Source organism: Protopterus annectens, chromosome 17.part0 (assembly GCF_019279795.1).
Source record: "Protopterus annectens isolate FY-2018-M chromosome 17.part0, PAN1.0, whole genome shotgun sequence".
Classification (NCBI taxonomy): domain Eukaryota; kingdom Metazoa; phylum Chordata; order Ceratodontiformes; family Protopteridae; genus Protopterus; species Protopterus annectens.
The window spans coordinates 239299004-239326189 of record NC_056751.1 but is presented as its reverse complement, the minus strand read 5'-3'; the positions used below and the strand labels follow the sequence as shown (position 1 = coordinate 239326189).

General features: G+C 39.9%; 1 protein-coding gene across 1 annotated transcript in view; it reads left to right on the top strand.

The window, feature by feature from the left end:
• DMXL1 (Dmx like 1) overlaps window positions 1–27186 on the top strand; it is a 2737735-nt gene that overhangs the window by 1978225 nt on the left and 732324 nt on the right. Inside the window, exon 34 of the mRNA XM_044059165.1 lies at window positions 10973–11174. Coding sequence (XP_043915100.1) covers window positions 10973–11174 — 202 coding nt within the window. The remainder of the gene's footprint in view (window positions 1–10972; window positions 11175–27186) is intronic.

Below are 27186 nucleotides of genomic sequence, written 5' to 3'. Positions count from 1 at the left end.
CAGCTGCCTCCTATGCTAGCTAAGGACTCCAACCTAGCAACCCTAGACTTAAAAGAAGCTTATCTGCACATCCCCATAAAGGAGTCCTGCAGGAAATACCTACATTTCAGAGCAGGCTGTATGCTCCATCAGTTCTCTGCACTTGCCTTTGGCTTATCTGCTGCGCCCAGGGTATTCACAAAATTCCTAGCTCCAGCCATTGCATATTGTAGGCAGAGAAGAATTCAAATTTACCTATACTTGTACGATTGCTTGATTCAGGAAGACAGTCAGGAATTGCTACTACAGCACCTGACTTTTGTAAAGAGACTTCTAACTTCACTGGTGTACACCTTCAACGAAAAGAAATCAGATCTGGTACCCAGCCAACAGATTGTATTCCTGGGAGCAAGCTTGAACACAACTTCCCAGATGGCATTAACTACTTCAATCAACTGGCCACCAAAACCCAGCTCTCTGCAAGAAAAATACTTCAAGCCCTAGGGTTCATGGCCTCTTGCATTCTACTAATTCCATATGCAAGACTGCATATGAGGAAACTTCATTGGTACTTAAAAATCTCTGGTGTCAACATTCTCAGGATCTGGAAACAATGATTCCTATCATTCCTTGTCTAAGGACAGTTCCTTTGGTGGGCAGAGGCCTGCTATCACAACAAGGGACTCCCTTTCACTCACCCCCCTGCTGCTCAAACCCTAACAGACACATCAGACTATGCATGGGGGGCTCACATGGCAGGACAATGCAGTCAAGCCAAATGGAGCCTAAAGCAAATGCACCTGTATCTCAATCACAAAGAAATGTTAGCTGTACAGAATGCTCTGACAGCCTTCAAAGGCCTTATTCTTCCAGGACAACTATTGGTAAAGACAGACAACACCACAGTTATGTCGTACATAAACAAGCAGGGGGGAACCCATTCCTACCCACTCTGCAGATTATCCATGGCTCTGTGGAACACAGCCTTGAGCAACCAACTGCACCTGCAAGCTCAGTTCCTGTCAGGCAAACTATATTTACTGGCAGACCACTTAAGAAGAAATCTCATGGACCCAAACGAGTGGAAACTAGAACCCAAAATATTCAAGCTTTTGAGGAACAGGTGGGGGCACCAAAGGTGGACCTATTTGCTTCACCTCAAAATTATCAGTTGAGCAAATATTGCACCAGAACTCCCCACAGCCAAGCTTGGAAAGTGGATGCCCTGTCCTTTACCTGGGAAAGTCTCTCAATCTATGCCTTTCCCCTTTCTGCCTCTCCTCTCGAAGGTTCTACTAAAGATCAAACAGGACAAGCCAAGGACAATCCTGATTGCACCAGACTGGCCACGTCAGCACTAGTACCCTCTTGTGCCGTCTGACAGTAGTGCCACCATGGCACCTGCCTCAGAACCCTTCCCTGCTGTCCCAGCAGGAGGGCCAGATTTTGCACCCTCAGCTACAGACCCTGAACCTAGCAGCCTGGCTCATCCCCAGCAACCCTCAATCAACAAGTGTTGGATGTCATTCTTAAGGCAAGGAGGCATAGTACTAGAAAATCCTATTCGGAAAAGTGGAAAAGATATGTTCCTGGAGCCAGTCTCAGGGAATGGCCACGACTGTGCCCAGCTTACCTCATATACTAGATTACTTAACAAAAATGCCCCACAAAGGCCTTTCCTTCTCTTCAATTAAGATTCATGCCTTTGCCATCTCAGCTTATTATAATACTGAGCCATCGCTCTTGTCTCATCCTCTGGTCAAACAGTTCCTGAGAGGAGCCAAAAATTTAACCCCCCCCCCCCAGGAGAGCTCCCACTCCAGCCTCGGACCTTAACTTTGTATTGGAAAAGCTCTTGCATCTGCCCTTTGAACCTGCTGCTACAGCTGAGTTAAAATTCCTCTCATGGAAAACAGCTTTACTTCTAGCCTTTACTTCAGCAAGAAGAGCGTCTGAATTGCAGGCCCTTATGGCCGTGGAACCCTTCATTATCTTCTATGCGGACAGGGTTTCCCTCAGGACTAACCCATCATTTATGCCCAAGGTGGTATCTAGTGTGGCTTTAAACCAATCCATTCATTTGCCAACCTTTTTCCCTAATAGGGGAAATTATCCTGCACTCCCTGGAAGTGCACAGGCAGCTTAGGTTCTATCTGGACAGCACCAAGGCTTTCAGAAACTCTGACCAGCTACTAGTCAGCTTTGCTGCCGGGGCAGAGGGCAAGGCCATTTCAAAGCAAACCATTTCTAAATGGATAGCACACTGCATACATTTCTGCTACAAACACCATGGGAAACCTACCCCACAGGGGGTCAGAACACATTCCACTAGGGCTACATCATCCTCTACAGTATTTCTCAGGGGAGCCCCTACCAGGGACATCCTGGAAGCTGCAACCTGGAGCTCTGTACACACTTTCACCAAGCATTAGCACTTGCCTATCTTATCTAAATCCAGAGCTGGATTTGCCACAGCAGTCTTACAGGGCCTGATTGCCAGCCCTAATGCTTCTTAATTACCTCCACCCATCCTCAGCTTTGTCAATCAACCCAAATGCGATGACTGCAACAGTGAAACACGAAGAACATAGTACAGTTGTGTACACTTACCATAAATGTAGATGTTCGAGTGTATTCATTGTTGCAGTCCTGGTTACCCTTCCTCCAGCCCCCTGATTTCTCTTTACTTCTATCTATCTTTTTTGTTTGGCATGTCTTATATCATTGGTATTTGCTTTTTGCTGGGGGTGTTCCATATCATGTAATTGCTTCCTATTTTGGGGGTTTCTGACACCTGGGGCAAGAAAAACTGATGTAATGGCGTCGGCTGCTTGTTTAATAACTCTGACGACCTGACATCATGGAAGAAGCAACAGCATCCAATGCAGAAATCCCAAGACTCTGGTATTCAAGCCGACTGAGGGCTACCTGCAGGCAGATAACCCAAATGTGATGACTGCCACAGTGAATACACTCAAACATCTACATTTATGGTAAATGTACACAACTGTACTTTTTGTGCCAGAGAACCCCATCTTCAGGCATGGAGAGTGTACACACTATCAGTTTCGTGGAAGGGAAATTTCTATATGTATTCCTGCCCCTTCCACTAATTCCAAAAGTCATGTTTGAAAATTCAACAGGAAAAAACAAAAATCTTGCTAGTGCTCCCTGTTGGCCAAGACAGCATTGGTTCCCCTTCTTTTTCTCCTTGCCAAGGCCAATCACCACAAGTTGCCCCACAGAGTGTACCTACTAACACAGAATAAGGGCTCATTCCTCCAACCATACTTGGAAACCCTCCAATTGACCATGTGGATGATGGAGCCCTGATTCCGTTTAGATGCCTTTACTCTGAGAACATGCTTCAGGTCCTGCAGGAGGCCGGGAAACCTACTACTAGAAAATCTTACCTCTCCAAATGGAAGAGGTTCTTCATCTAGTGCATACCTCTCAACCTGGAAACATCAAAAATCAGGACAGATGTTCATGAAAAATAGGTACAAATCTGTATGTTGATTAACATAAAATTTGCATACATCATTATGTGACCACGCTCACTCCAATGGAATTATGGGATATCAACTTTCAAATGCAAATGAAGAATAGACAGCCAAAATATGCCCCAAATACACCTTCCTGATTGTATTAAATTATATTCCTAGTGTAATACAGTACAGTTGTTAGAGCACATTTTAAATTTATTGTTTTGAACATTTTTCCAGTAAGCAGTGAAACAAAATGCATGAACCAGTAATGACAAAACTGCCCAATTCAGAACATTTCCATCATAAGTCTACTCAGACCTCTACAGTCCACCAGTATCGGTAAATATGCACAATCTCTGCAGAAGTAAAAGCCATCTAAATAATTCCACATTAAAGAGATTTGTAACTAATGAAGAGGTTGCAGCTTGCAAAAAACTTTATATTTCATTGTTTAATCTACAAATGAAGTGCCTGTTGCCCTTGAGGAATAAATTGCCTAGGTTACATAAAAAAAAAAAAAAATGATAAGCTAGTAATATTGCAATAGGGGATGGATGACAAACTGATAACAGGTTCACAGATACTAGTTATCGTCACCAAAGAGGACACACTCAGGACTGCAGCATCCACCCCCTTTACAATTACAACACACTACAGTATAAGCAATGCATCTACATACTATGGGATTAGAACCCACAGCCTTCTGCATCAAAAGCAGGCACACTACCTATTGTGCTACTGACAATGCAAGCAGACTTGGCATAAGCAGCACTAAACTTCTCTTCCCCTGAAGCTCTCCCCTTCTTGTAAAATCCACTCTACACTCAACTGTGTCTCTCAACTTTGCAACACAAGAAATCTGGAAAAAGCCAAAATTTATCTGGTGAACAAAAGCCCCAAAAAACAGGGACACATTTTAAATATAGCTTGTATAATCTATGAAAGTTGCTAGAATAAAATAGTGTTACCACCATGCGTTTCCTGGAAGATAGGAAGACTGAAACTTAAATGGCTATCATTTAGTGAATTCAGTTCTCACCATAGCTGTCGACATGTTAGCACAAAAAAACTAGACAAAGCCAATAAATGGGGGGAATACAACCCTAAAAGTAGGGATAAATTTCAATTTTGATCTTATAAACTTAGAAAATTGCTAGAATAAAAGGTTTTGTGTTACCATGTATTTTCTGAAGAATATGAAGTCTGAAATTCAAATGCCTGTCATTATTTAGTGAATTCAATCCTCCCTGATTTGCCACAAAAATCCAGAAAACCACAGATTTTATGAGGAACAGAAAAAAAATGAGGCAAAAATCTGCACAGCTTTCACAAGTGATGGTGGGTAGGGAGTTCAGGCCCTTGCTACCTGTACCCAACACACGCACACTGCTGATAAGACAATGGGCTGGCCGAAAAGATGTCTCCAAAAGTAAGCAATGCCGATAAGACAACGGGCTGGCAGCATATCAACTTAAACTACAGCTAGTACTGCTAAAAAAGTACACAGATGTCTGCAAAACTAAGCAATGGTAATAAGACAATGGGCTGGCAGCATATCACCTTAAATTACAGCTAGTCTTCTTTCGGCTTTTCCTGGTTAGGGGTCGCCACAACGGAACTCCGGTCCGCTAATGATTGGCAGTAGCTTTTGATGAACGCTGAGGTGCCAGCTCGACGTTCAACCTTCAACAAGGCACTCCCATTTACACATGTCTTTCGAACGCCCACCCAACCGCGGGGAGGGCATGCAGACTCCACACAGAATGCACTCCCACCACTCCAGCCGAGAATCAAACCGGAGAACCTCTTGCTGTGAGGCAACAATGCTACCGCTGCACCACCGCAGATAAATTACAACTGCTAAAGAAGTCCACAGATGTCTGCAAAAGTACATAATGCTGATAAGGTGATATGCTGACAGCTCGTTGTCTTAAAATACAGCTATTACTGCTAAAAAAGTCCACGGATGTCTGCAAAAGTAAGGAATGCTGATAAGACAACGGGCTGGCAGTGTATCACCTTAAAATACAACTAGTAAGTAATGCTTAACCAAATGGGCTGGCAGTGTATCTCTTAATAATCAGGACTCGCTCACTTAGTGAAATTGAATGCACTTATGATAGCAGCATATCTCTTAATAAGCAGGAGTGCAATGAATACACTTAACAATAACCGTTAACAGAACAGGCTTGCCTGGCCGAGTGTTAGCATATCTGATAAGAGTAAGCAGTAACACCTTAAAATACAAGCAGTAAGTAATGCACTTAAAATGGGCCGGCAGCATATCTCTTAAACATTACAGGAGTGAAAGTGAATGCAGATAGTACTTACAATAACCGTTAACAACATGGGCCGGCAGCATATCTGATAGAGTAAGCAACAGAATGCACTTAAAATAATAAAATGGTGACAGTATCTGAGTGCACTTACATTAACAAAACTGCACCTGTATCTGATAAAATTAAAAATACAGTTCTTGTTTATTACCTGGTGGCTGAGGCAGACGTTTGGGTGGTTAGGTGCTCTGCAAAACTTGTAGATAGTGAGCTACCATTCTGTATTTCCCAATCCCTCCCTCCAAAACAGTGTACATAGCCAGCCTTAGGCATAGGCCAACTAAGCGGCCGCCTAGAGCACCGCTTTAGTGGGTGCACTTTACCAGTATTTATTTGGTGTAGGTAGACCAGGATGGGGGCACTGGGTGGTGTGGTGGGGGGTGCCATTGTGCCCCCTGCCTAGGGCACCAGTTGACCTAAGGCCACTCCTGACAGTGTAAAGTAAATATTCACAGACACGGAGTCCAGCAGGCAGTCATCATGCATGCCCCTGTAGGCTGGAGATGAGTGGTCACGTCAGCTACAAATTTAAAGTTGCAAAACAACAACAACAAAAAATAAAAATAGGGAACTAAAGGAGCCACTCGTAAGTTTGTGACACACCATTATTTTGCCCTCAAAACCAATAAATACTGAGGAATTCTGTATGGTTGAGAGGTATGATCTAGTGTCTTAACAGAAAGCATGACCCAATGGCAGTGGACCCACCTATGTTTTTTTCCTATCTGTGTGCATTGCGTAATGCAGGATTAGCTTACTCCTCCATCAAAGCCCATTTGTCAGCTATCTCTGCCTGTCTGCCACTTTCGTCACCCTTAGCTTCTAGATTTGAAGCTAAACAATTCCTCAAAGGCATCCTCCATATCAGACCCCCCAAGTACCTGTAGCTGCACCTTGGGACCTGAACTTTGTACTGGAGAAACTGAGTCAGGCACCATTTGAGTCAGCTTCTACTAGCTCGATTAAATACTGTACTTGGAAAACTGTTCTGGTGGCCATTACCTCCACCAGGTGGGTATCAGAGTTGAAAGACCTTATGACATCTCTTCCTTTCCTGTCTTTCCACAAGGACAGAGTTTCCCTCAGGAACAACTCCTCCTTCATGCCCAAAGTTGTCAATGAATTGTCCTTTAACAAGGCAGTTCACCTCCTCACCCTTGATGTACACAGACAGCTCAGGTTCTACCTACACAAGACTAAACCCTTTAGGAACTCAGACCAATTGTTTGTCTCCTTTCACCCCGGGTTCTGGGATTGCCTGTGTCTAAACAGCCCATCTCCAATTGGATATCCAGATCAGTTGCCTTTTGTAAAGCACACCATGGTAGAGTCTTTCCGATCTCAATCAGAGCTCATTCTACTAGGGCAGTGTCTTCCTCGGGGGCCTTCCACAAGGGTTTATACATGAGCTCCATCTTAGAAACTGCTACTTGGACTTCTCTCCACACCTTCAATTAACACTGTAAGCTGGATTCCTTCTCCAGGTCCAGGGTGGGGGTTTGCCAGGGCCATTCTGCATGTTTTCATAGAAAATTCCTCTGCCATTCCCCTCTCCCTTATGTCAAGAATACTGCAACAGATGAATAGAAGGACAGAGATAGTTGTATAAGAAATTAACCATAATGATAGCTGTCCTTCTCTTTTCTGTTGCAGTATTCCAACCCTCCCTCTGTCCCCCTGCTTCTTGGCTTTCTTGGATACATTGATCCTCATTCCCTTAGACACTCTCTCTGCCTGAGGCTTCAGTTCTGAGAGTGGTGCGCATGTATGTCTCTTATGGCCAACGTCTGTTGGTGGCCTATGTCAGACATACCACACACCCAGGGTAGTAAAAGGCTTCAGTATACTGGCCAATGTCAGGTCACCACCTTGGCAGGCATCTCACTTATGTCAAGAATACTGCAACAGAGAAGTGGGCATCTATTGTTATGGTAAGTTCTTACACAACTAATCTTTCTCAGGAGCTACTATGTTAAGTCCTGTTTTACCCAAATACTACCTTGTGAAGGCCATTTTCTCTCTGTTCCAGAATTCCAGCACTAAAGAAAGTGTGTTTCAGCCCATGTGGACTTCCTGGTAATCAAAACACAAAAAACAAGTGCAGTTCTTATCAGGTTAGGAGATCAGATTGGTGATCTTGGCTGTGTCTTTATTGTTGATAGATAATTGGATTTATTTTTGTTTTCATTTTCTGCCTTCCTGCAGCTGACTTTCCACTGCCCCCATGACCCTTCCTCTTTCCCTGGATTCACAAGGCTCTTGTTTTCCTCACTTGCATTTGCTCTCTCATGTGCTTGGGGACAGTAAGGAGATTAAGACTTGTGGTATAGCGGGTCTATATTATAACGTCGAAGTTCTTCAATATCGAATGTTATAATATTGAACCCGTAATGTCGAACGCTGAAAACAGCGAAGGTGCAGGACATCAAATTCTTTGGCAGGGAAAGAATTCGGTGGGCCGTTGCTGTGACTTTGCTGTTTTCAGCATTCGATATGTTGGAGCATTACGGGTCGGGTTCAGGTAAGTGTGTGATTGTGTGTAGGTTAGGGGGCAGGTTAGGTGAGTTAGGGTTAGGGAGCGGGTCAGGTAAGTGTGCGGTTGTATGGACGTTAGTGTTTGGGCGCGGGTTCAGGTAAGTGTGCGATTGTGTGTAGGTTAGGGTTGGGGGTGGGTTAGGTGAGTTAGGGATAGGGCACGGGTGAGATGAGTGTGCGATAGTGACGGACCTTAGGGTTGGGTTAAGGTAAGTGGATAGCTAGTACTGTATGTGAAGTTTAGTTTAGGTGTAGGATTTTAAGTGTATGTGTGTGGATGGCTGTTTTTTGTGTGTGTGTGTGTGTGTGTGTGTGTGTGTGTGTGTGTGTGCAATGTGTATGTTTCTCAGAACAGCAAATTTTTTCCCTGGGAAAAAAATTGCTATTCTGACTGTTCGATGTTTTTACACTTCGGTGTTTAGGGTTCGATATAATAACATTCGATGTTAGAGAACTTCGATGTTATGATATAGACCTGGTATAGCTTCATATTGCTAAGGAATCCTTTTCTTTTTATGCCATAACTTTCCTGTCCCAGCGTGCAATAGTTGGATGTCAAAGGGCAGATGTGCAATGAGGGTGTGCTGGTATGTCGTCCTGCCTCTAGAGTGATTCAGTCAATGTCCCCCACTTATTCCCCTTAAGGACAGTACCCATCCCCCAACATGATGTCGCCCCCCCCCCCAAGAGATCATCTGTGAGGTGCACCCCCCACCCCAATGGGCATATACATCATTCCCTGCTCACATCTGAGATGCTTGAGCCACAAATTAACCCTTTCTCACCTGAGACATAGTTAGGTTTTAACTTCCTCTGCTCTTTGTTGTGTTTGATTAAGTTTGGTTTTGTATGAACTTCTCATAGCTAAGACAGATTACCTGGCAGCAGTAAGGGGTTCTGATTTCTGGTTGATCAGGACAAATTTGGGTGGGGGGTTAAGGATGCCCAAGCAAACAAAATGTTCAGCAAGTAAGATTTGCTTTTTCGTGTAGTATACATGGGAACACTGACTTTGGTACAAAGGTTGATTCTGCTGTAGTTTTATTATTATTTAAGGTCTCTGTACAGTACTGTTCACTATTTAATAAAGCAGCAACTAAAAAAAAAAAAAACAGCAGTGTGGTACCTAATGTACAAGGGTATTTACTTTTTCATTTTGTATTGAATTTTGGATTACAGCATCCATGTCGTTAACGACTTAATCATAAACCCCGTGTTACTGTGCAGCCGTGATCAGAAAAAATTGGAAATGCATTTAAAATAGGGTACATTAAAGAGAATCTGTAACCCTGAAAATGTTTTCAGATTTGTCTGCTGATAGTTCATCATTAGCATTTGCATCTTGGACATGGCACTGGCTTTAACAGTTTTAACAAGGCTTAGCCTAAAGTTAGAGATTAATGAACTTTTTTTCTCTGTATGTTGTTGAATTTGTAAGTATTTAGGTGTGGAGTAGCTAGCCTGGAAAGCTTTTCTTTGTAAAGAAATAACTGAAGGAACAAGGCAAGCAGCATTTTTTGGTATTATTTTTCCATGCCCATTTTTACCTGCTCATTTTTTTTGTGTGTGCAAAGTATCCACAAAAAGAAATGCTGTTGTAGTATTCACATATTTCAGTAGTGACTTGATGAAAAACAAGTAAATTCACCAAAGCATTTTTTGTTGGTGTATTTTAAGTAAAATGTGTTAAGTTGTTCTTGCGTGTGCATGTTGGAATTCATTTAATTGCTGTTTGTGATTGTTAATAAATCATATGTGCTTTGTCTGAACAAGCATTAAAGTAAAGTATAAACTCTTAATATCAAAGTTCATCTTACACTCAGATGCTGTCAGACATTTTTAAAAGACTGTGATGCTTTTTGATTCTGTATTGCAGTTGCTTAATGTAAAATTATTTTGAAGTTTCTCAAGCACATAAAACCAGTTTTCTTTTCTGGCACTTTTCCGGTTGGAATGTCATGTATATCTTTGGTATCTGAACATCATTAGTCCTGTACAACTCACTGCCTTAAACATAACCATGCTGCAGGGACCCATTAGGCTGCATTTTACCAGAGCACTATTTGTTCTGCCAATAAGATGACAGGCTATAACTTTGCTTGTCAGTCAGATATGCAGTACAGTAGAAATATAAAGGTACTACAGTAATAACCTTTACATAAAAAGCAGTTTGTTCGATAATATGAAGCAATGAAAGTTTCCATAATGCAGTATTATCCTTATTGAGGGAACAGGGTATATTTAATTGCATGCGGCAGATCTGCCATTTGGCTTCATTAAAAGGCCCAAAAAAGTTTTACACATCTAATGATGTCACTACACATCTCAGCTCATAGGCTTGATACTGAGGGAAAGGGATCATGGCTTTAATGCTAGATACAAATGAATCTTTGGAAATAAATGGTGAGGTGTACTTCTGAAATTTAAATTTGTGATGTCATTTATTTTTCTGTTTGAAAATGTGGACGTTGTGCTGCTTTATTAAGCTTTGTACAGAATCTTTAAAGGCAGCTTACCTGTTAAACTAGTGTCATTCATTGTAGAATTAGTGTTATCACAGGTGCTGTAACAGTTCACAGTTGTTTAAATGTAAAGTATGCCTTTTGAATGATAATTTTAAATTCTAATTAACAGAGCTTCCAGTCAGTTCTCCACTTTGCCATTCCATTCTGAAAACACTGCAACGATGGGAGCAAGTCCTTCTCAGACGTGTTGAAATTTTTGATGGTCCTCCATCAGACTTCATCGCTATAAATAATGCTGAGGACTCAATGAATTCAGGTCCTAACATCCTTCGGCATAAAGCTCTGCTGGAACCAGCAAATACTCCTTTTAGGTATGTATAGATTGAAATTGTGCAATAAGTTTTTATGCATTGCAGTGCTCTTTATAGAGGTCTAGGATTAAGTCTTACAAAAATTGCCCAATTATAGCCCCAGCTCTGTGGTGTAGAGGAATAAAGTGCTCTGACTGTGAGCTAGGCAACCCAAGATTATCTTTTTGGGAAACTGGCAGAGCCAGGGAGGGATGGGAGAAAGATACATGACTTGTGTTGGTGATCTCGATGGAGAGTATCATGGAGGCTCCAACATCTGTTGTGACCTAATACTCCAGGAGAGTGGAGTAGGCTACTCTCCCAAGAACAGGCCTTGCGGGGGGGGGGGGGCATGGGTGGGCCAGTCCAAGACAGCATGTGATCCTTTTTGGAGGCATGTCAAGGAGTGGGCACACCTTCATATCAAGGGTATAGGTGGCTTCTCTACAGCGACACTGAGCTGATGTCAGAATCAGAAGAGTAGGAATAGCAGGACAGCAAAACTGATCTGATGGCTGCCAGGATGACTGCTCCATGATTTGCTCTTGCCTCCCCGGGAACAAATGAGATGGGAACAGCTCTTACCCTGTAAAGATCAAATAAACCAGTTGATTGCAGGGAGCTGACAGTCAGTAGGCAACAGGGTAGATAAAAATCTGTCCACATGATAAGCTTTGTAGAGTTTAAAAATTAATGCTTGAGATAGTTAAGCAAATGGCAGTTTGAATAACAGGTAAGAGAGTGCACTGTAATAAGAGTCTTTTACACCTGTAGTACCAGCACTTGTGGATATTAGTTTGTAGTACCCATATATGGTGGGGTGATGGAAGTGAATCTTTCATAATTTAAAATTATTAACTACCCAAGTAAAACTCCCGCACTGTACAAAATACTTACCCCGTACTCCAACCTCAACTCCCTCAGGTCTTCCAAAAGTCTACAAGTAAGGACCATTAAATCCAACAATACCGGTGGTGATGCACTGTATGCCAACTCCATTGGTAAATCCTGGAACGCCCTACCAAACAACCTAAGACTTATGCCATCTCAGCACCAATTTAAATTACACCTTAGAGCACACCTCAAATCCAAATGGTTATGCCCCTGCTCCAGTCCAGACTAATACGCCATTGTCCCAGCCGCACCTAGGCTCCTACAGCCTCTGCCTAATCCAAAAACCAAAGATTACTCTATTCTACCCCTCCTTGTCTGGCTGTTCAAACATGAAATCAATTAATAATTCTTGTTTTTCTCTGATTAGATCTGTAAGCATCAGTGTATTTATTGTACTCACTTGTTATTGTTTATAATTGTATATGTAGTAACCAGTAGATTATCTTGTGTATCAACACCAATGTTTTTGTCTTGTAATTATAACTATTGACCTCCACTGAAAATGGACATGTATCCAGTTGGACAATCCCGGTCAACAAATGTAAAATAAAATAAATAAATAAATAAAATTCATAGGTATTATGGTGCCTTTTCAGGCTGGTGATAATGCTTTATCACTCTATCCACATCTTCTGTCATTCTTATTGAATGATCAGAATTTATAGCAGACTTATGCTGACTCAGAGTAATAGCTGGAGAGCAAGAAGCCTGTCCCCTTTTAGTGCTAAGGGCCTTAAATAGCTTTTATTTAAAACAGCTTCCGCAGTGGTGCAGTGGTAGCGTTGTTGCCTCACAGCAAGAAGTTCTCCCATTCGATTCTCGGCTTGGCTTGGGTTGGGAGTGCCTTCTGTTTGGAGTCTGCATGTCCTCCCCGCGGTCGAGTGGACATTCGAAAGACATGCGTTGAATGGGCGTGCCTTCATTGAAGGTTGGGCATCGGGCTGGCAACTCGACACCATAAAAAACAACTGCCAATCATTAGTGGACCGGAGTTCCACTGTGGCGACGCCTAACCGGGAAAAGCCGAAAGACAAAAAACAGTCTCAAATGAATATTTATTTGTTAGTTAACCAGCAAGGTGGGCTGATCAGGCTCCCAATATGTACATATTGAAAAAATTTCACAAAACATGAAAGGCTCCAGCCACGCTGTGTAGCAATTTATTTAGCACTTTCGTACCAAATTATCATGGGACTTCATCAGAGTACAATGCAGCGATACCGGCAGCATTAAATACAAAATAACTAAGCTGTCTGATTCTCATAAAAGCAATCAGTAAAAAATAGATACAATTTGTTTAGAATCATTTTTATAAATTTAAGATAATCTAACAATTTATTTAAATACTGTATAAAAATAATAAATAACCATCATTATATGTTGTATGATTTAAGTTTAAGTAAACAGGAGATGGAAATTAATTTATTCAACCCAGGAGGCATAGAGGCATTAAGAAACTATTGTAGGATTAAAACCAATAATAAAATTACAAAGGGGGGGGGGGTTATGAACCTTTTTTGAGAATGTACTGGATGGATCTGGGTATGTTTTCCCCTAAGAAATCAAGTTGCGTTCGTACATATTGGTGAATGTGTTAATATTCAGCAGAGCTGCATTAAGACAACAGGGAAATTTAACTGTAATACAAGGGGGATTGTGTATTTTGCAATTTGCCAGTAATGTCCAGCTTTTTACATTGATAAAACTGGGAGGAAAATTAAGGAACATGTATACAGTATCAACAAAATAACCTCTAGTGCATTGCTTGGACATACAGAAATAAATTCTCAGCACAAATTTTTATTTTTTATAGTAGAACAAGTGGTTCATTACCCTAGGGGGTGCCCCCTGGGGGTCTTTTATTGGAGAAGAGGGAGCTCTGGTGGCAACTGTTTCTTAATGCCTCTATGCCTGCTAGGTTTAATGAGTTAATTTATTTCTCCTATTTACTTAAATTTAAATCATGTAATAGATGTATTATTTTTAGACATTATTAGACTAAATTAAGTGTTAGGTCGTTTGTTTAGAATCACTTTTAAATATTCAAGATAAATTGCATCTATTTTTTATTGATTGCTTTTATTAGAATCTGTCACATGTTAATTATTTTGTATTTACAGCTGCTGGTACGTTTGCATTGTATTCTGATGAAGTCCAACAATAAATTGCTACAAAAGGGCTAAATACATTGCTGCTTTTGTGCCTTGTGCTGTTTTTTTAGTTAGTTTAGTTGTTTACCAGTTGTGTGAGTACAGCAACTTTTTATACAAGCACATCTGGGTGAATTTAATCATTCTATGCAAAGTTTGACTTTATTTCAACATATGACTGCAGTTTCTTCTTCAGTTGGTCTGTCACAATTTATGCATTCCATTATTGTTCTAGTTCCTGTGAACCAACATGAAGATTCACTACTACTGGGGCAGTCATGATGAGGAGACCCTCAAGGGGATGGTGTTCCTTTTTACAACAGAATTTTAATTCCAACTTGGATTGTTCTACTAATTTACCCTTACCTTCCCATTTGGGTATGTGGGTTAAAATGAAATTGGATTAGTTTTCGAATGAGAGATGAACTGTAAATACTATTATTAAACTTATAGAATTTGAAAAACAACTTACTAAACTTAGGAAGTTGTATATTGAGAATTCCTGTGCTGTAGAATCCATTAAAGTGAATCATGTTCCAAAAGGCCTCCAGTCTTGGAAATTTCCTTCTGGTTTAAAGCCACAATCAGCTTTGCATCATGATCTTTTACAGCTATTTGATACGCAAGGTTGTACATTGATGGATTTGCTAATTAAACATAATCAGCTAGCTATTGACCAGCTTATGGCTAATATTTCAACCTTGGATCAATCCATCGCCAATGACCTTTTATTTAGTGAGTACCATTCACAGTATTTGAATGTTTTTGTTCATGACAATGGCTGTGGTGAATTAGCTGTTGATATTTATACAAAGGATTACTCTTTTGAAGTCAGAAAGAGACCTTTAGAAGTTCCACCCCTTGGCCACTCCAAACATTTGAAAAACAAGAGAGAGAGAATTTTCGTCCCCCGGGGGTAGTGGAACAGCTGTGGAGGAATGTTTCAAACTCTTAATGGAACAACCAAGGCCCAAGAACAGATAACAACACTACAAGGAAAAAAGTGGGGAATTTTTCTACTTTTCTGGATGAACTTTCTTATAACGTCATTCCCAATGGATCAGGGGACTGGAATATTTATAATTGTAGTGGTTTTGATATTTGAAATCACTGCAGCACATGCTGAACTATTTAGTAAAGTTCTTTTCATTTGTTCCTTCCAAGCGAATTAATGTTACTAGTATATTAAGTAAAATTTAACTTTTTTTAAGAAACTTAATTTAAAACTGCTTTTTAACGAGAATGCTTTTGGGGATGGGTCAGATTATTTAAAGCCATCTAATATTTTTAATCCACCACTGCATCCATTGTTAAGTACTTTTGAGCAAGAGTGTGAATTGGATTTTAGGTATAAAGCTGAGAGCTACTTGTTGGTAGATTGTTTAAATAATATTACACCACAACAGAAACAACTTACTTAGATTCATTCTAATGGTAATATCAGAAATATGAAACCTGATAGGGGGCTGAGGTTGTAGTTATGAATAAATTAGATTATATTGAAAGGATGTCTGATTTGTTGTATGATGTTGATTATGATGGTTTCCCTTAACGAGAAACGTACAGTTGATATAAAAAGTTTACACACCCTTGTTAAAATGCCAGGTTTTTGTGATATAAAAAAAATGAGACCACAATAAATAATTTCAAATCTTTTCCCACCTTTAATGTGACCTTATAACCTTTACAATTCAATTGAGAAACAAACCTGTTAGGGGAAAAAAATATAAAAAATAAAAAACTTGCAATATGCTGATTGTGTAAGTATGCACACCCTTACTTTGTGTGTGCACACCCTTAATCTAATACTTTGTTGAAGCACCTTTTGATTTAATTTCAACATTCAGTCTTCTTGGATAGGAGTCTATCAGCATGGCACATCTTGACTTGACAGTATTTGCCCACTCTTCCTTGCAAAAGTGCTCCAAACCTGTCAGATTGCGAGGGCATCTCTTGTGCACGTCCCTCTTCAGGTCACCCCACAGATTTTCTACTCTGGCTGGGCCATTCCAAAACTTTAATTTTCTTCTGGTGAAGCCATTCTTTTGTTGATTTTGATGTATGCTTGGGGTCATTGTTGTGTTGAAAGGTGAAATTCCTCTTCATCTTCAGCCTTCTAGCAGACGCCTGAAGGTTTTGGGCCAAAAGTGACTGGTATTTGGAACTGTTCATAATTCACTTCACCTTGACTAAAGGGGTCTATATTATTTATTTGAACATTCCAAATGTTGAATACCATATGATCGAGACCATATGGTCGACATTTGGATGTTTGAATATATCATTAAAAAAAAAAGAAAAAGAAAAATATACCTAAACTGTGCGAGCAGGGGGGCATGCCCCCTTGCACTCCCCACACCCCTCTACTTAAATATACCAACTCCGAGACCGCACTTCAGTGCAGAAAAGGGAAATTCTCCCATTCTGCACCACATGGTGCCGTTGAAGTCAGTCTGCCAACGCTTGAAATGTCGATCATATAGTCTCTACCATGTGTCGTTCAACATTTCAAGCGTTCGTTTAATTGACAGACCCGACTAAAGCCCCAGTTCCAGCTGAAGAAAAGAAATCCCAAACCATGATACTGCCACCACCATCCTTCACCATGGGGATGGTGTTCTTTTGGTGATGTGAAGTGTTTTTGCGCAAAATGTACCTTTTGGAATTGTGGCCAAAAGGTTCAACCTTGGTCTCATCAGACCATAACACATTTTCCCACATGCTTTTGGGAGACTTGATGTATTGTTTTGCACATTTTAGCCGGGGCCTGGATATTTTTCTGTGTTACAAAAAAAAAAAAAAGGCTTCCTTCTTGCAACCCTACCCTGTAGTCCAGACATATGGAGAATACAGGAGATTTTTGTCGCATGTAGTATACAACCACTACTTGTCAGAAATTCCTGCAGCTCCCTTCAGTGTTGCTGTAGGTCTCTTGGCAGCCTCTCCGACCAGTTTTTGCCTTGTCTTTTCATCAGTTTTGGAGGGGCATCCAGTTCTTTGCAATGTCACTGGTTGTCCCATATTTTCTCCACTTTTTGATGACTGACTTCACTGTGTTCCATGGTATATTCAATGCTGTGGAAATTTTTTTGTACCCTTCTCCTGATACCTTTCAACAACAATGAGATTCCTTTGATGCTTTGCGAACCATGGTTTTTGCTGTAGCAGGCAACTGAGTAAATGTCAGGAATATCCTACAAAGACAGCTGAACTTTGTTTGGGGTTAATCAGAGTCTCTTTAATTGATGGCAGGTGTGTACCCAAGAAGACTGAATGCTGTAATTAAATCAAAAGGTGCTTCAACAAAGTATTAGTTTAAGGGTGTGCACACTTGTACAACCAGCATATTGTATGTTTTTTTTTATTTTTTTATATTTTGTCCCCTAACAGATATGTTTTTCAATTGAATTGTACAGGTTATAGGTCACATTAAAGGTGGGAAAAGTTTTGAAATGATTTGTTATTGTCTAATTTTTTATATCACAAAAAACTGACATTTTAACAGGGGTGTGTAAACTTTTTATATCCACTGTATACTATACCAAAAAAATTGGTATATTTTATGATATGCAGGGACACTTAACCTCGGACAAATATAACTGTCTACATATTAAACATCCTTTAATTCCAACTATCTTTGGAATATCAAAAATTCATAAGCATCTTAATAACCCACCCCTAAGACCTTTTGTTGCTGTTGGAAGTTCAAAAATTAATCCAATAGTTAAATTGATCATAATTTAAAGTCAGAACTTTTCATGGGTCATACTTAGACTTCTGAGATTTTTTTATCTAAATGTAATATTATAGATTTTAGTGGTAATATAGTCTTCATTACTATTGATGTGAAGAATTATATACGGTTATACCCCATGATGTGGGTCTGGAATGGTTCTCTGAATTTCATAAAATAAAAATGATCTTATCTCAAAGTAATACATTTGTTACACTTAGGGAATTAGTCCTATTGAACAATTAAATTTTCAGTTTCAGTACTTTCAACAAGCTGCTGATGTGGCTATGGGTGTGGCATGCGGATACCTATTTGCCAACATTGTTATTGAGTGGGAGGCAAAATATATTTTTAATATCCCTTTCTGTGCATCTTGGGTTTTATACACATGATACTGGGATGATGTTTGTATTTTTGGAAAGATGATTTTGAAAAGATTTCATTGTTGTCTATATTAATAGTAGTACAACTTTTTTTATATTTTTCTCATAAAGTTACTTGTACCAAACTTAACTTTTTAGATGTATAGATTTAGAAAGATTTTAGGAGGGGTATATTTATTTCATGTATTTACTGCAAACCCATCTATTCAAATTCTTTTTTGCATTATACTAGCTGCTATCCTTTCCATCAAAATTAGGCCGTTATTAAAGGACAGGTGGTTAGGGCAGCCTGCATGACATCTACACTTGATTTTATTTCAGAATACCAGATTTTAGCTCATATGTTTGAAAAGATGGACTACCCTTTAATTTTAATTTCAAATTTTATGGATGAGTTCATTTAAAAAATTAAATGTATATCCCCCTTTTGCATCAGAAAAAGGAAAATTTAGGTGGAATATCTGAATTGATAGTAGCAAGTACCCCATTTAGGAGGGTCTATATTATATCCTCAAACGCTTAAAAAAGCGAACGCTGATTGATCAAACTTATTTTCGCGAAACTGCAAAATATTGAAGCAGCAGAAACTCACATTTTTTCCTAGGGAAAGAATTTGGTTGTCAGTTTCTGTTGCTTCGGTATTTTCAGTGTTATGGTGGAAAGTTACCGGTCGGATTCAGGTAAGTGTGCGATTGTGTGGATGTGAGTGTTAGGATGATTTAGGTGAGTTAGGGTTAGGGCAATTGAGTGGACATGAGGGTTAGGGCGTATTTAAGTGAGTTAGGGTTAGGGAGCGGGTGAGGTGAGAGTGCGATAGTGACGGACCTTAGGGTTAGGGTTTGGGTTAAGTTAAGTGGGTAGTTAATGGTGTGTGCATAGTTTAGTGTAGGGCTAGGTATCAGATTTTAGGTGTATGTGTGTGGATTTCTGTTTGTTTGGTGTGCTTGTGTTGTGTGTATGTGTTTTGGATCAGCATTTTTTGTTGTTTTCTAGTTTTGTGAATATATACATGTGGCATATTGACTGTTTCACTTGTTCAAGATTGTTATTTGACTGTAAGGTATGGTAGTAAAATGTAATACTCAGCCATTCTATGATATACTAGGTACCATGGTAAAGAAAGCGTGTAACAGCTAGTCAAATGTAAAGAAAGTTCTGTAACCTAAGTAGAATGGTTTGCATCTCTTGAAGAGAAGCCTGCAAGATCAGGAGTGGAGACTCTAGGGTTACTATAGCCAGAAGCTGTGGATTTACCTGTGGAGTACTAGGAGCTATGAATTTACTTGAATAGTACTAGTTTACCTCTGGATTTACTAGGCGTATATGTTGTGGAGGCTACAGACATTTTATTCCGAGCCTCAGCACAAAGAATACAAACTTCATGGACTTGTTGGGGTTTGTGTGGACTGTTTTTGCAGATGTTTACTTCAGACTTTACTTGTCCACTATATTTACTTTAATATAATGAAATAAAATATAATCCACAGGATAAATGCTCTGATGCAAACAACAGGTAAAAGGTAATAAAAGTAATGCAAATAGTCACAGCGGAGCGACCAAGCAAATTCTCAGTCTTTGAATCCTTTGAACATAAAAATGTATATTTATTATGAAAAGCATAAACAAATAAAACTGTGAGCGCTTTCACTTTTAAGCTTCATCAGACCTTACTACACTCAAAAAAGGCACTCCATTTATAAAACTTCAAATATCCAATATCCAATCAGTTAAGCACATCAATTAAAACAATTAAGGACAATAAATTCTTACAAACACAGTATACCAAATATAACATATAGCAAAAAGAGAGATGCAAAAGGAATGCATAAAAAAGGGGGTGAACATTCTCCCATTCTAACAGGAAGGATAGTAAATAAATAAACAAATATGTAAATATAAACTATCACTTCTGAACTCTTCTTTTCTTTAGCAAGAGCTTAATGGATGCCCTGTCATTCATCCCACTCCCCCTGTCTGCTCTAAGAATAATTATTCAGTTGGTTTCCCTGTATTCTGTGTGATTACTAATATCACCTTCCCTGAAACTAGGTGTAATAGTCTCAATGACCCTAAAATTAAATGAATGTGTGTCACCAGCTTGTATAATGTGTTTGGAAAGTGCGTTGTGTTCCGATCTTTTCCTGATATTATGTTCTCTGATCCTGTCACGTAGGACCCTGTTGGTCTTCCCAACATAGAATGAGTTACAAGTAACGCACTCTGCTAGGTAGATCACATTAGATGTTCTACAATTGGCAATAGCATGGAACACAAATTCTCTACAGAGATCAGGATGATGAAAAATACTAGAGGTGTTAATCAAGGAACAGAAATTACAATCACCACATGGTAGGGTAATTCTCACATCACTAGTCATCTTGCTAGTGCCTCTGTCATAACAAAGTAATCTTTTCAGATTTTCTCTATTTTTATAAAGAAACTTAGGTCTCTCACCTACGATCTCACTGATGTCTGCATCAACTTGTAAAATAGACCAATTCTGGGTGAAGACCTCAAGCAATTCTTTATTGTCTCTAGTATAAAAAAGGGGAATCCTAAGACATCCCTTGTTTCTAACAGAATCATAGTCCACTCTCCTCGGAATCCCACAAGTTGGTCCAAAATATGGAGCTGCAATACTTTCTCTTAGTCTATTCAACTCTGACCAGTTCTTAGCAATCTCATCATATCCATATCCTCTCTCCAATAACCTACTTTCCAAACTTTTATTCTCATTCTGGAACCCATCAAATGTGGGATTCAACCTGGAGGCCCTCATACCTTGACCTTTTATTAGGTTCCGGAAAATATAACCCGGATGCATACTAGATCTAGACAAAAGTGCATTCCTGTAATATGTCTTACGAAAGACACCAGTATTAATGAGACAATTATGCAATTTCTCCACATAAAGGTCCAAGAACTCTATTCGTGTATACGACCAACTAATGGTAAATTTCAAACAGTTAGTGAGACCATTCATCATCTGATGAAACTCATATAGTTCTTCCTGACTCCCTTTCCATAAAAGGAACAAGTCATCGACAAAACGTCGATAAAACAAAACATCTGTCCGAAATTCCTGTATTAAATAGTATAGTATTTTCCCAATGTGCCAGGAAGATATTGGCATAACTATTGGCACACGAGGTGCCCATAGCTACGCCATGTCCTTAAATGTACATTTCTCCATTGAAAGTAAAAAGATTATTCTCTAAAATTATTTCCAAAAAATAACAAATGAGATCTACTTGAACCAAGGTAAATTCAATGTTGGCCAAGAGATACTCATGTACATATTGTATTCCCAATTCATTAGGAATCATTGTAAACAGGGATTGTACATCAAATGTTGCAAAAATCACTCTTTCGAGGTCATGGATCCCTTTAACACAGTCATACAAATCTATTAAAAATTGTTTAGTGTCTCTCAGGACCACCTTATTCAAATTAATAACTGGTCTCAGATGTTTCTCAACATAAATCGATAGAGGCTCTGTAATCCATCCTCCGCCTGCCACTATAGGTCTCATTGGTGGATCAAGTGGATGTTTATGCACTTTCGGCAACCCTTGTATTAAGGGTATCAAAGGGTTAACTACCTTAAGAAAATTATATGTATCCTCCATGATGAGTTTTACAGCAAATACATCATGCAGAGTATCATGAACAGATGAAATAATCCTGCGAACATCATTGACAGCAATACTTCCATGGACTGCAAGTGATGTGCTCTGTCCATAACAACAATAAGGCCACCCTTATCTGCTGGCCTTCTGTTTTCACTTATACAGCTATTTAAAAGAAAAGGTAATCTTGTTTGATTTTTAAAGGGGATAATTTTATAATGATGCTGTTTTACTAGCTGGTTGGGTGGCTTAACAGTTTTTTTATTGGTGGACCCCTGTTTTTTGTGCATACTGTGGGGTGCATCTATGATAAATCTCTCCTGTTTTAACCTAAACCTAAAATTACAAGCCTTGTTGCTGATTGTTTACCTTGAATTGGCCTAGGAGAAAATTGTACATTGAGGCTTGGACATTCTGCCTCCGTTTGTTACCTAGAGAATATGAATTCCATGGTAGGCCAATAATTGTGATCTCTGCAGTCCAGTGCATCATATAGAGCTCTGTATTCTAGTGCCAGGTCTGTAAAGAGACTGACATTGTAGCTGACTTATTCTGTGCCACTGCATTTCTTACCAAGACTTGAGATTGAATTTAACTTTGTTCCTTAGCTGGCAGCCTTGCTATGCCTTTAGTGTTGGTAATTCACCATCTTAGATGTCACGCATTTGAGGGGGATCGCTTTCTGTTTCAGAACTGAGTTGAACTTGGTCTGAATTTACCTTTAGTCCTTAGCTGGCAACCTTACTGAGACAGCTGGCAACCTTACTGTGCCTCCACATTCTTAGTAATTCACTATCCTAGATGTGATACATTTGAGGAGGAATGCTTCCTGTTTCAGAGCTGAACCTGGTGCAGATTCCTTCTGGTAACACCAATATTTTAGAGTGTATCTTGGGAGTTGGAGCAAATTGTGTGTTTCTTATTTACCATCCATCCATTAATGATCAGTTTCTTGCAAGAGTTCAAAGAATTCCTCATCAGCTCTGTGCTGGTTCACCTAAACTAGCTTATCTTGGATGATTTCATCATCTTGTGCTTTGATGATTCATTGGCTTTTGGTAAGGATTTTGCCTTACTAAGGAAAAGCTTTGGCTTTGTTCCATTGATCTTTGATGCTGCTTGTAAGAATTGCCACTCGCTTGACTTAAGTGTTTCAGTTTGATGTGGTCACTTTGAGTTTGGATATGGAACTTTTTCTCTTCTGATCACCACCTGGTTCAGTTTATTCTCAAATTTCCCAGCCTTATCCCGGACTAATGTTGAACTTATTAAGTACAGGAACTTGTTTAATACTGGTAACTCTGTCTTATCTCCTGTCCTCAACCTATACTTTATGAACTGTAGTAAAAGTGACCCTGTGGTATTTGTTGCAATGTATAATATCGTTCAACCACATCCTTAGATCATGTTTCCCATGTTGATGCATGCTTTAAAGGCATCAGTTGGAGGTCTCCCATTGGAAGGCTTGGTAGCTGTCCAAGCAGATCTCTACTGTATGGAGTCAAACAGCTAGTCATCTTTTCTGGGTGTGAATTCCAGTCTGTACTGTCATTTGAAAGGCTTTTACTGCTCATGGCTGTGAACTAGCCACTTGATTTTTCACAATGTGGACTCCTTTACAGAGAAGATGCTCCTGGAAAGCAAGTTGACTTGCAGTGGCCTTTCATAGTGATTTACTAGCTAAGACCAAGTGCGGGTTTTACTGTTGTAACTTTGAGAAGCTCATTTTATGCTTTAAACTTGCAGTCCATCACCTGTGGGCTGGTTGTTGGGCCAGCCAGTTTGGCTTCTCACGTCTTCCTGGATACCACAGGACACCTTTTCCTAAGAATTATCCAGCCCTTTCTAACAGCTGATGTTTTTCAAATTGTCCTAAGGAGATTAATCACAGCAGTCCTCTGGAATTCTGCTTTGGATCTGTGTTTTAGGTAGTTAATTCCATATCTCCAGGTTGTCCTTTATTATGAAGGTAATTGTGAAAGTGATGGGTAGGCACCTTGCACACTAAAAATGCATGAAATGTATTTATTTATTGCATTTGTTTACCGGGAAAGTCCACTGGGCCTGAGAAGAGCCCATTTTCAGTGGAAGACTGGGGAGAAAAGCTCCACATTTAATTACATACAAATAAAATGTTACACAATAAATACAATGTATATAAGACAGTAGTAGCCCATAAAATAAAGAATAACTACATAGAATAATGTGATAACACTGACTCATTTGATAACAGTGGATAATTTTTTATTACTGTGGTGACTGTAAGAATGGAAAAGTGTAAATATGTAAGTAAGATTATGAACAGAGAAGAATTTAGCATAAAGGGTGAGAGAGGGAGACAGAAGGCTAAGGTTGGGATAGCAAAGGCTAAAGTGACAGCAGAAGGAATTGGTTTGATTGAGGGAGGGAGAAGATAGACTAGTTATACAGTGTGACAGAGTAAGGATTCTGAGAGAATCAGGGATTCAGGGATATCTTTGATTTCAGAGCAAGCAGCAGCTGAGACACTGCACTCATTTGAGTGGTTTATCATATTCTGGTGGGTAGAGATTAAAGGAATTGTATTAGGCTGTCCTTTTCCACCTTGCTTTTTTTCCACTGCATTTCCTGCAGACAACCACCTGATCTTCTGGAGATCCTGAAGACTTGCGGTGTTCTGTGTCTAGCACAATCTGAGTGTTTTTCCTCTTACTCTTTTGGCGCTGTACATGGATAGTCTCTGTGGTTAATTCTTTCACTACCTTCTTTTTTGCTGTGAGGTTTTGCAGAATACTGGCTCTGTTTTGTTTACAACTTAAATGCTTTGTGTTTATCATCTAGTTAGCAAGGGAAAACTGCAGTGTCTCTGCCATACAGAAAGAAGATATTCATAAGCCTTTCCTTTCCTTAAGAGTTAAATGGCTTACTTTTATTTCATTTGAGTGTATGAGTAATGGTGTATTGTGGATGAATGTTTAATAGCTCAGTTATGGTCGTTCATGAAGTGTTAGGACTTTCTCTTGCTTTGACCCTATGTTCTACTTGTGACACTCCAGTCTGTGATGTTGTCCTTCCATATCAGTGTTGCAGTATTCCTTCATTAAGCTATCTCCTGCCAAGGAAAGCCCAAGATCCGGCCAGTATACCAAAGACTTCTAGTGTTTATAAGTGTTGTACGCCACAGATATGCTCCCTTTGCTAGACATAGAGCATAAAAGTGACTTAGAACAACTTTGCTTCCAGTCCAAACACTATCATTGAATGTCGGTCTGAACACTCTTCTTCAATACTGCTTATATAGCCATTTTCAGATAAGTGCCTGATGGGTTTTTTTTCCTTATCTTTTTTATTTTAGTTTTGTTGGTTTATATGTCATCCAGAAAGGGAAAATGTCAGTGTGAGAGGCAGATTCCCCATAAAGATCATCCCAAGCCATGTCTGTACTGTTTGGGTGCTTCTCTGGACCATACTTAGTTTTATCTGCCAAGTGTTTGTAATACTTGCATAATTGCCCCTCCTCTTTGTCTGTTTACTTGTTAAACCAGTGTTTAAAGTTGTTGGCATAAGGTGCTATGGCAGAGTCTTCCCATCCCGAGGGTCAGCCTCCCACCAAGAAAAAGGTGAAAAAACTCAGCTGCTGTCCACCCTCCCCAGAATGTCTCGAGGCTGGTGAAAACCTGGAGGATCATCTGATTGTTGCTTCCGATTCCTGTTTAGTGATTGTGTCGCAGGTCAGCATGGATCCAACTTCTTGAATGTCCTTGGAGGCTTTTCATACACATGCTCCAGATGTTGAGGGTGAACCTCAGGTGATATCTGAGGGGCTGAGAGGGATTCCACAGATGTTAATATGAGAGGACATTCCTACTATGCTTGGAGTGTCGTCAAGGGTCCAACCCTCCTATTGTTTTTTCATGCAGATGTCCTGATGATAAAGACAAGCATATTTCCCTTGTAGTTAGAGATCAACATGAATGGCAGGATTTTATTCAGGGGTTGTTTAATGCTTGAATGGCTTTAAAACCTCCTCGAGATTTCTGTGCCTGCCCCTCCCAGGTTTTCTGCTCCCCTTAAGAAGACCTATGGAACAAATCTTCCTATGAGGATCTGGATTCTGGGGAAGTGCTCTTGGCATACTCATCTCAGATCCTTTGTCCTTTGGACTGTGGGTCTGAGGAAGAGGATTCTATCAGTCCAGATTCTCCTTTTGAAGAACTCTCCTTTGGGGGCACTATTTCATCTGTGATGGAATTTTTCAAGTGGGATTGTTCTCAGGTTTCTGATATCCAGAAGAGGTATTATGAATTCCTCCAGATTTAATCTCCCAAACCTTTTGCTGTTCCTCCAGTTCTGGCTGCTCTCCTAGATACCTTTTAAGCAGCTTCTATAGCCCCCGATTTTCAGCCTCCAGCTCCCAAAAAAACCTGATAGATCTGATTATTATAAATTTCTGTACAAATTTCCTTCTGCTAATCCATCTGTGGTGTCTTGTCACCTCTAACAAACCGTCTAAGGTGTTGTGCTCTACTAAGTTGCTTCCTTCAGACAAGGGTAGTAGGACCATGGAATGACTGGGCAAAAAGGTTTATACTGATACCACCCTGGCTTTTAGGGCTATTAATTACCAGAACCATATGACTGGGTATATTTTAGCCCTTCTTTCTCAAGTTTCTCAAGCAGTTTGAGCTTCCTGACTCTGAAGGGAAGGTTTCTGCCCTTTCCTTGTTGTATTCTACCTTTCAAGTTGCTTGCCACTCCATTAGGTGCAGTTATGATGCCTTTTAATAGGGCTGCTGCAGTTGGTTCTGTTCTGAGCTGTTACTCTTGGCTTCATCTTCAGCCTTTGCCTGATGACATTAAGGCCAAATTATTTGATACACCTCTAGATAAAAATATTTTTGGCTCTGCTGTTGAATTAAATCCATTCAGGATGAGGGCAATGTCTTGCAGGAACTGGAATGTATTGTTGTTTCCCCTATCCCCAAGTTTCTGAGAAATTACTCTTTCATATCTGCCTTTGTTTTCAGACAGTTTCACCCTCCAGCCAAGGATAATAAGAGTTCTAGACATGCATCTCCTACTAGGTTTACTCAGACTTCTGTTTTTCAGACAAACCAGGTTCCATTTGACAGTTTGCTTCCTTTATCCCTTGCCAGCTTCCCTTCTCCCTTTGTTTCTCCCAGTCCCTTCCAAATTGGTTAAGGGTCACACAAGACACTTGGGTTCTGTCCATCATCCACCAGCAGTATTTCATGGTGTGGAAAT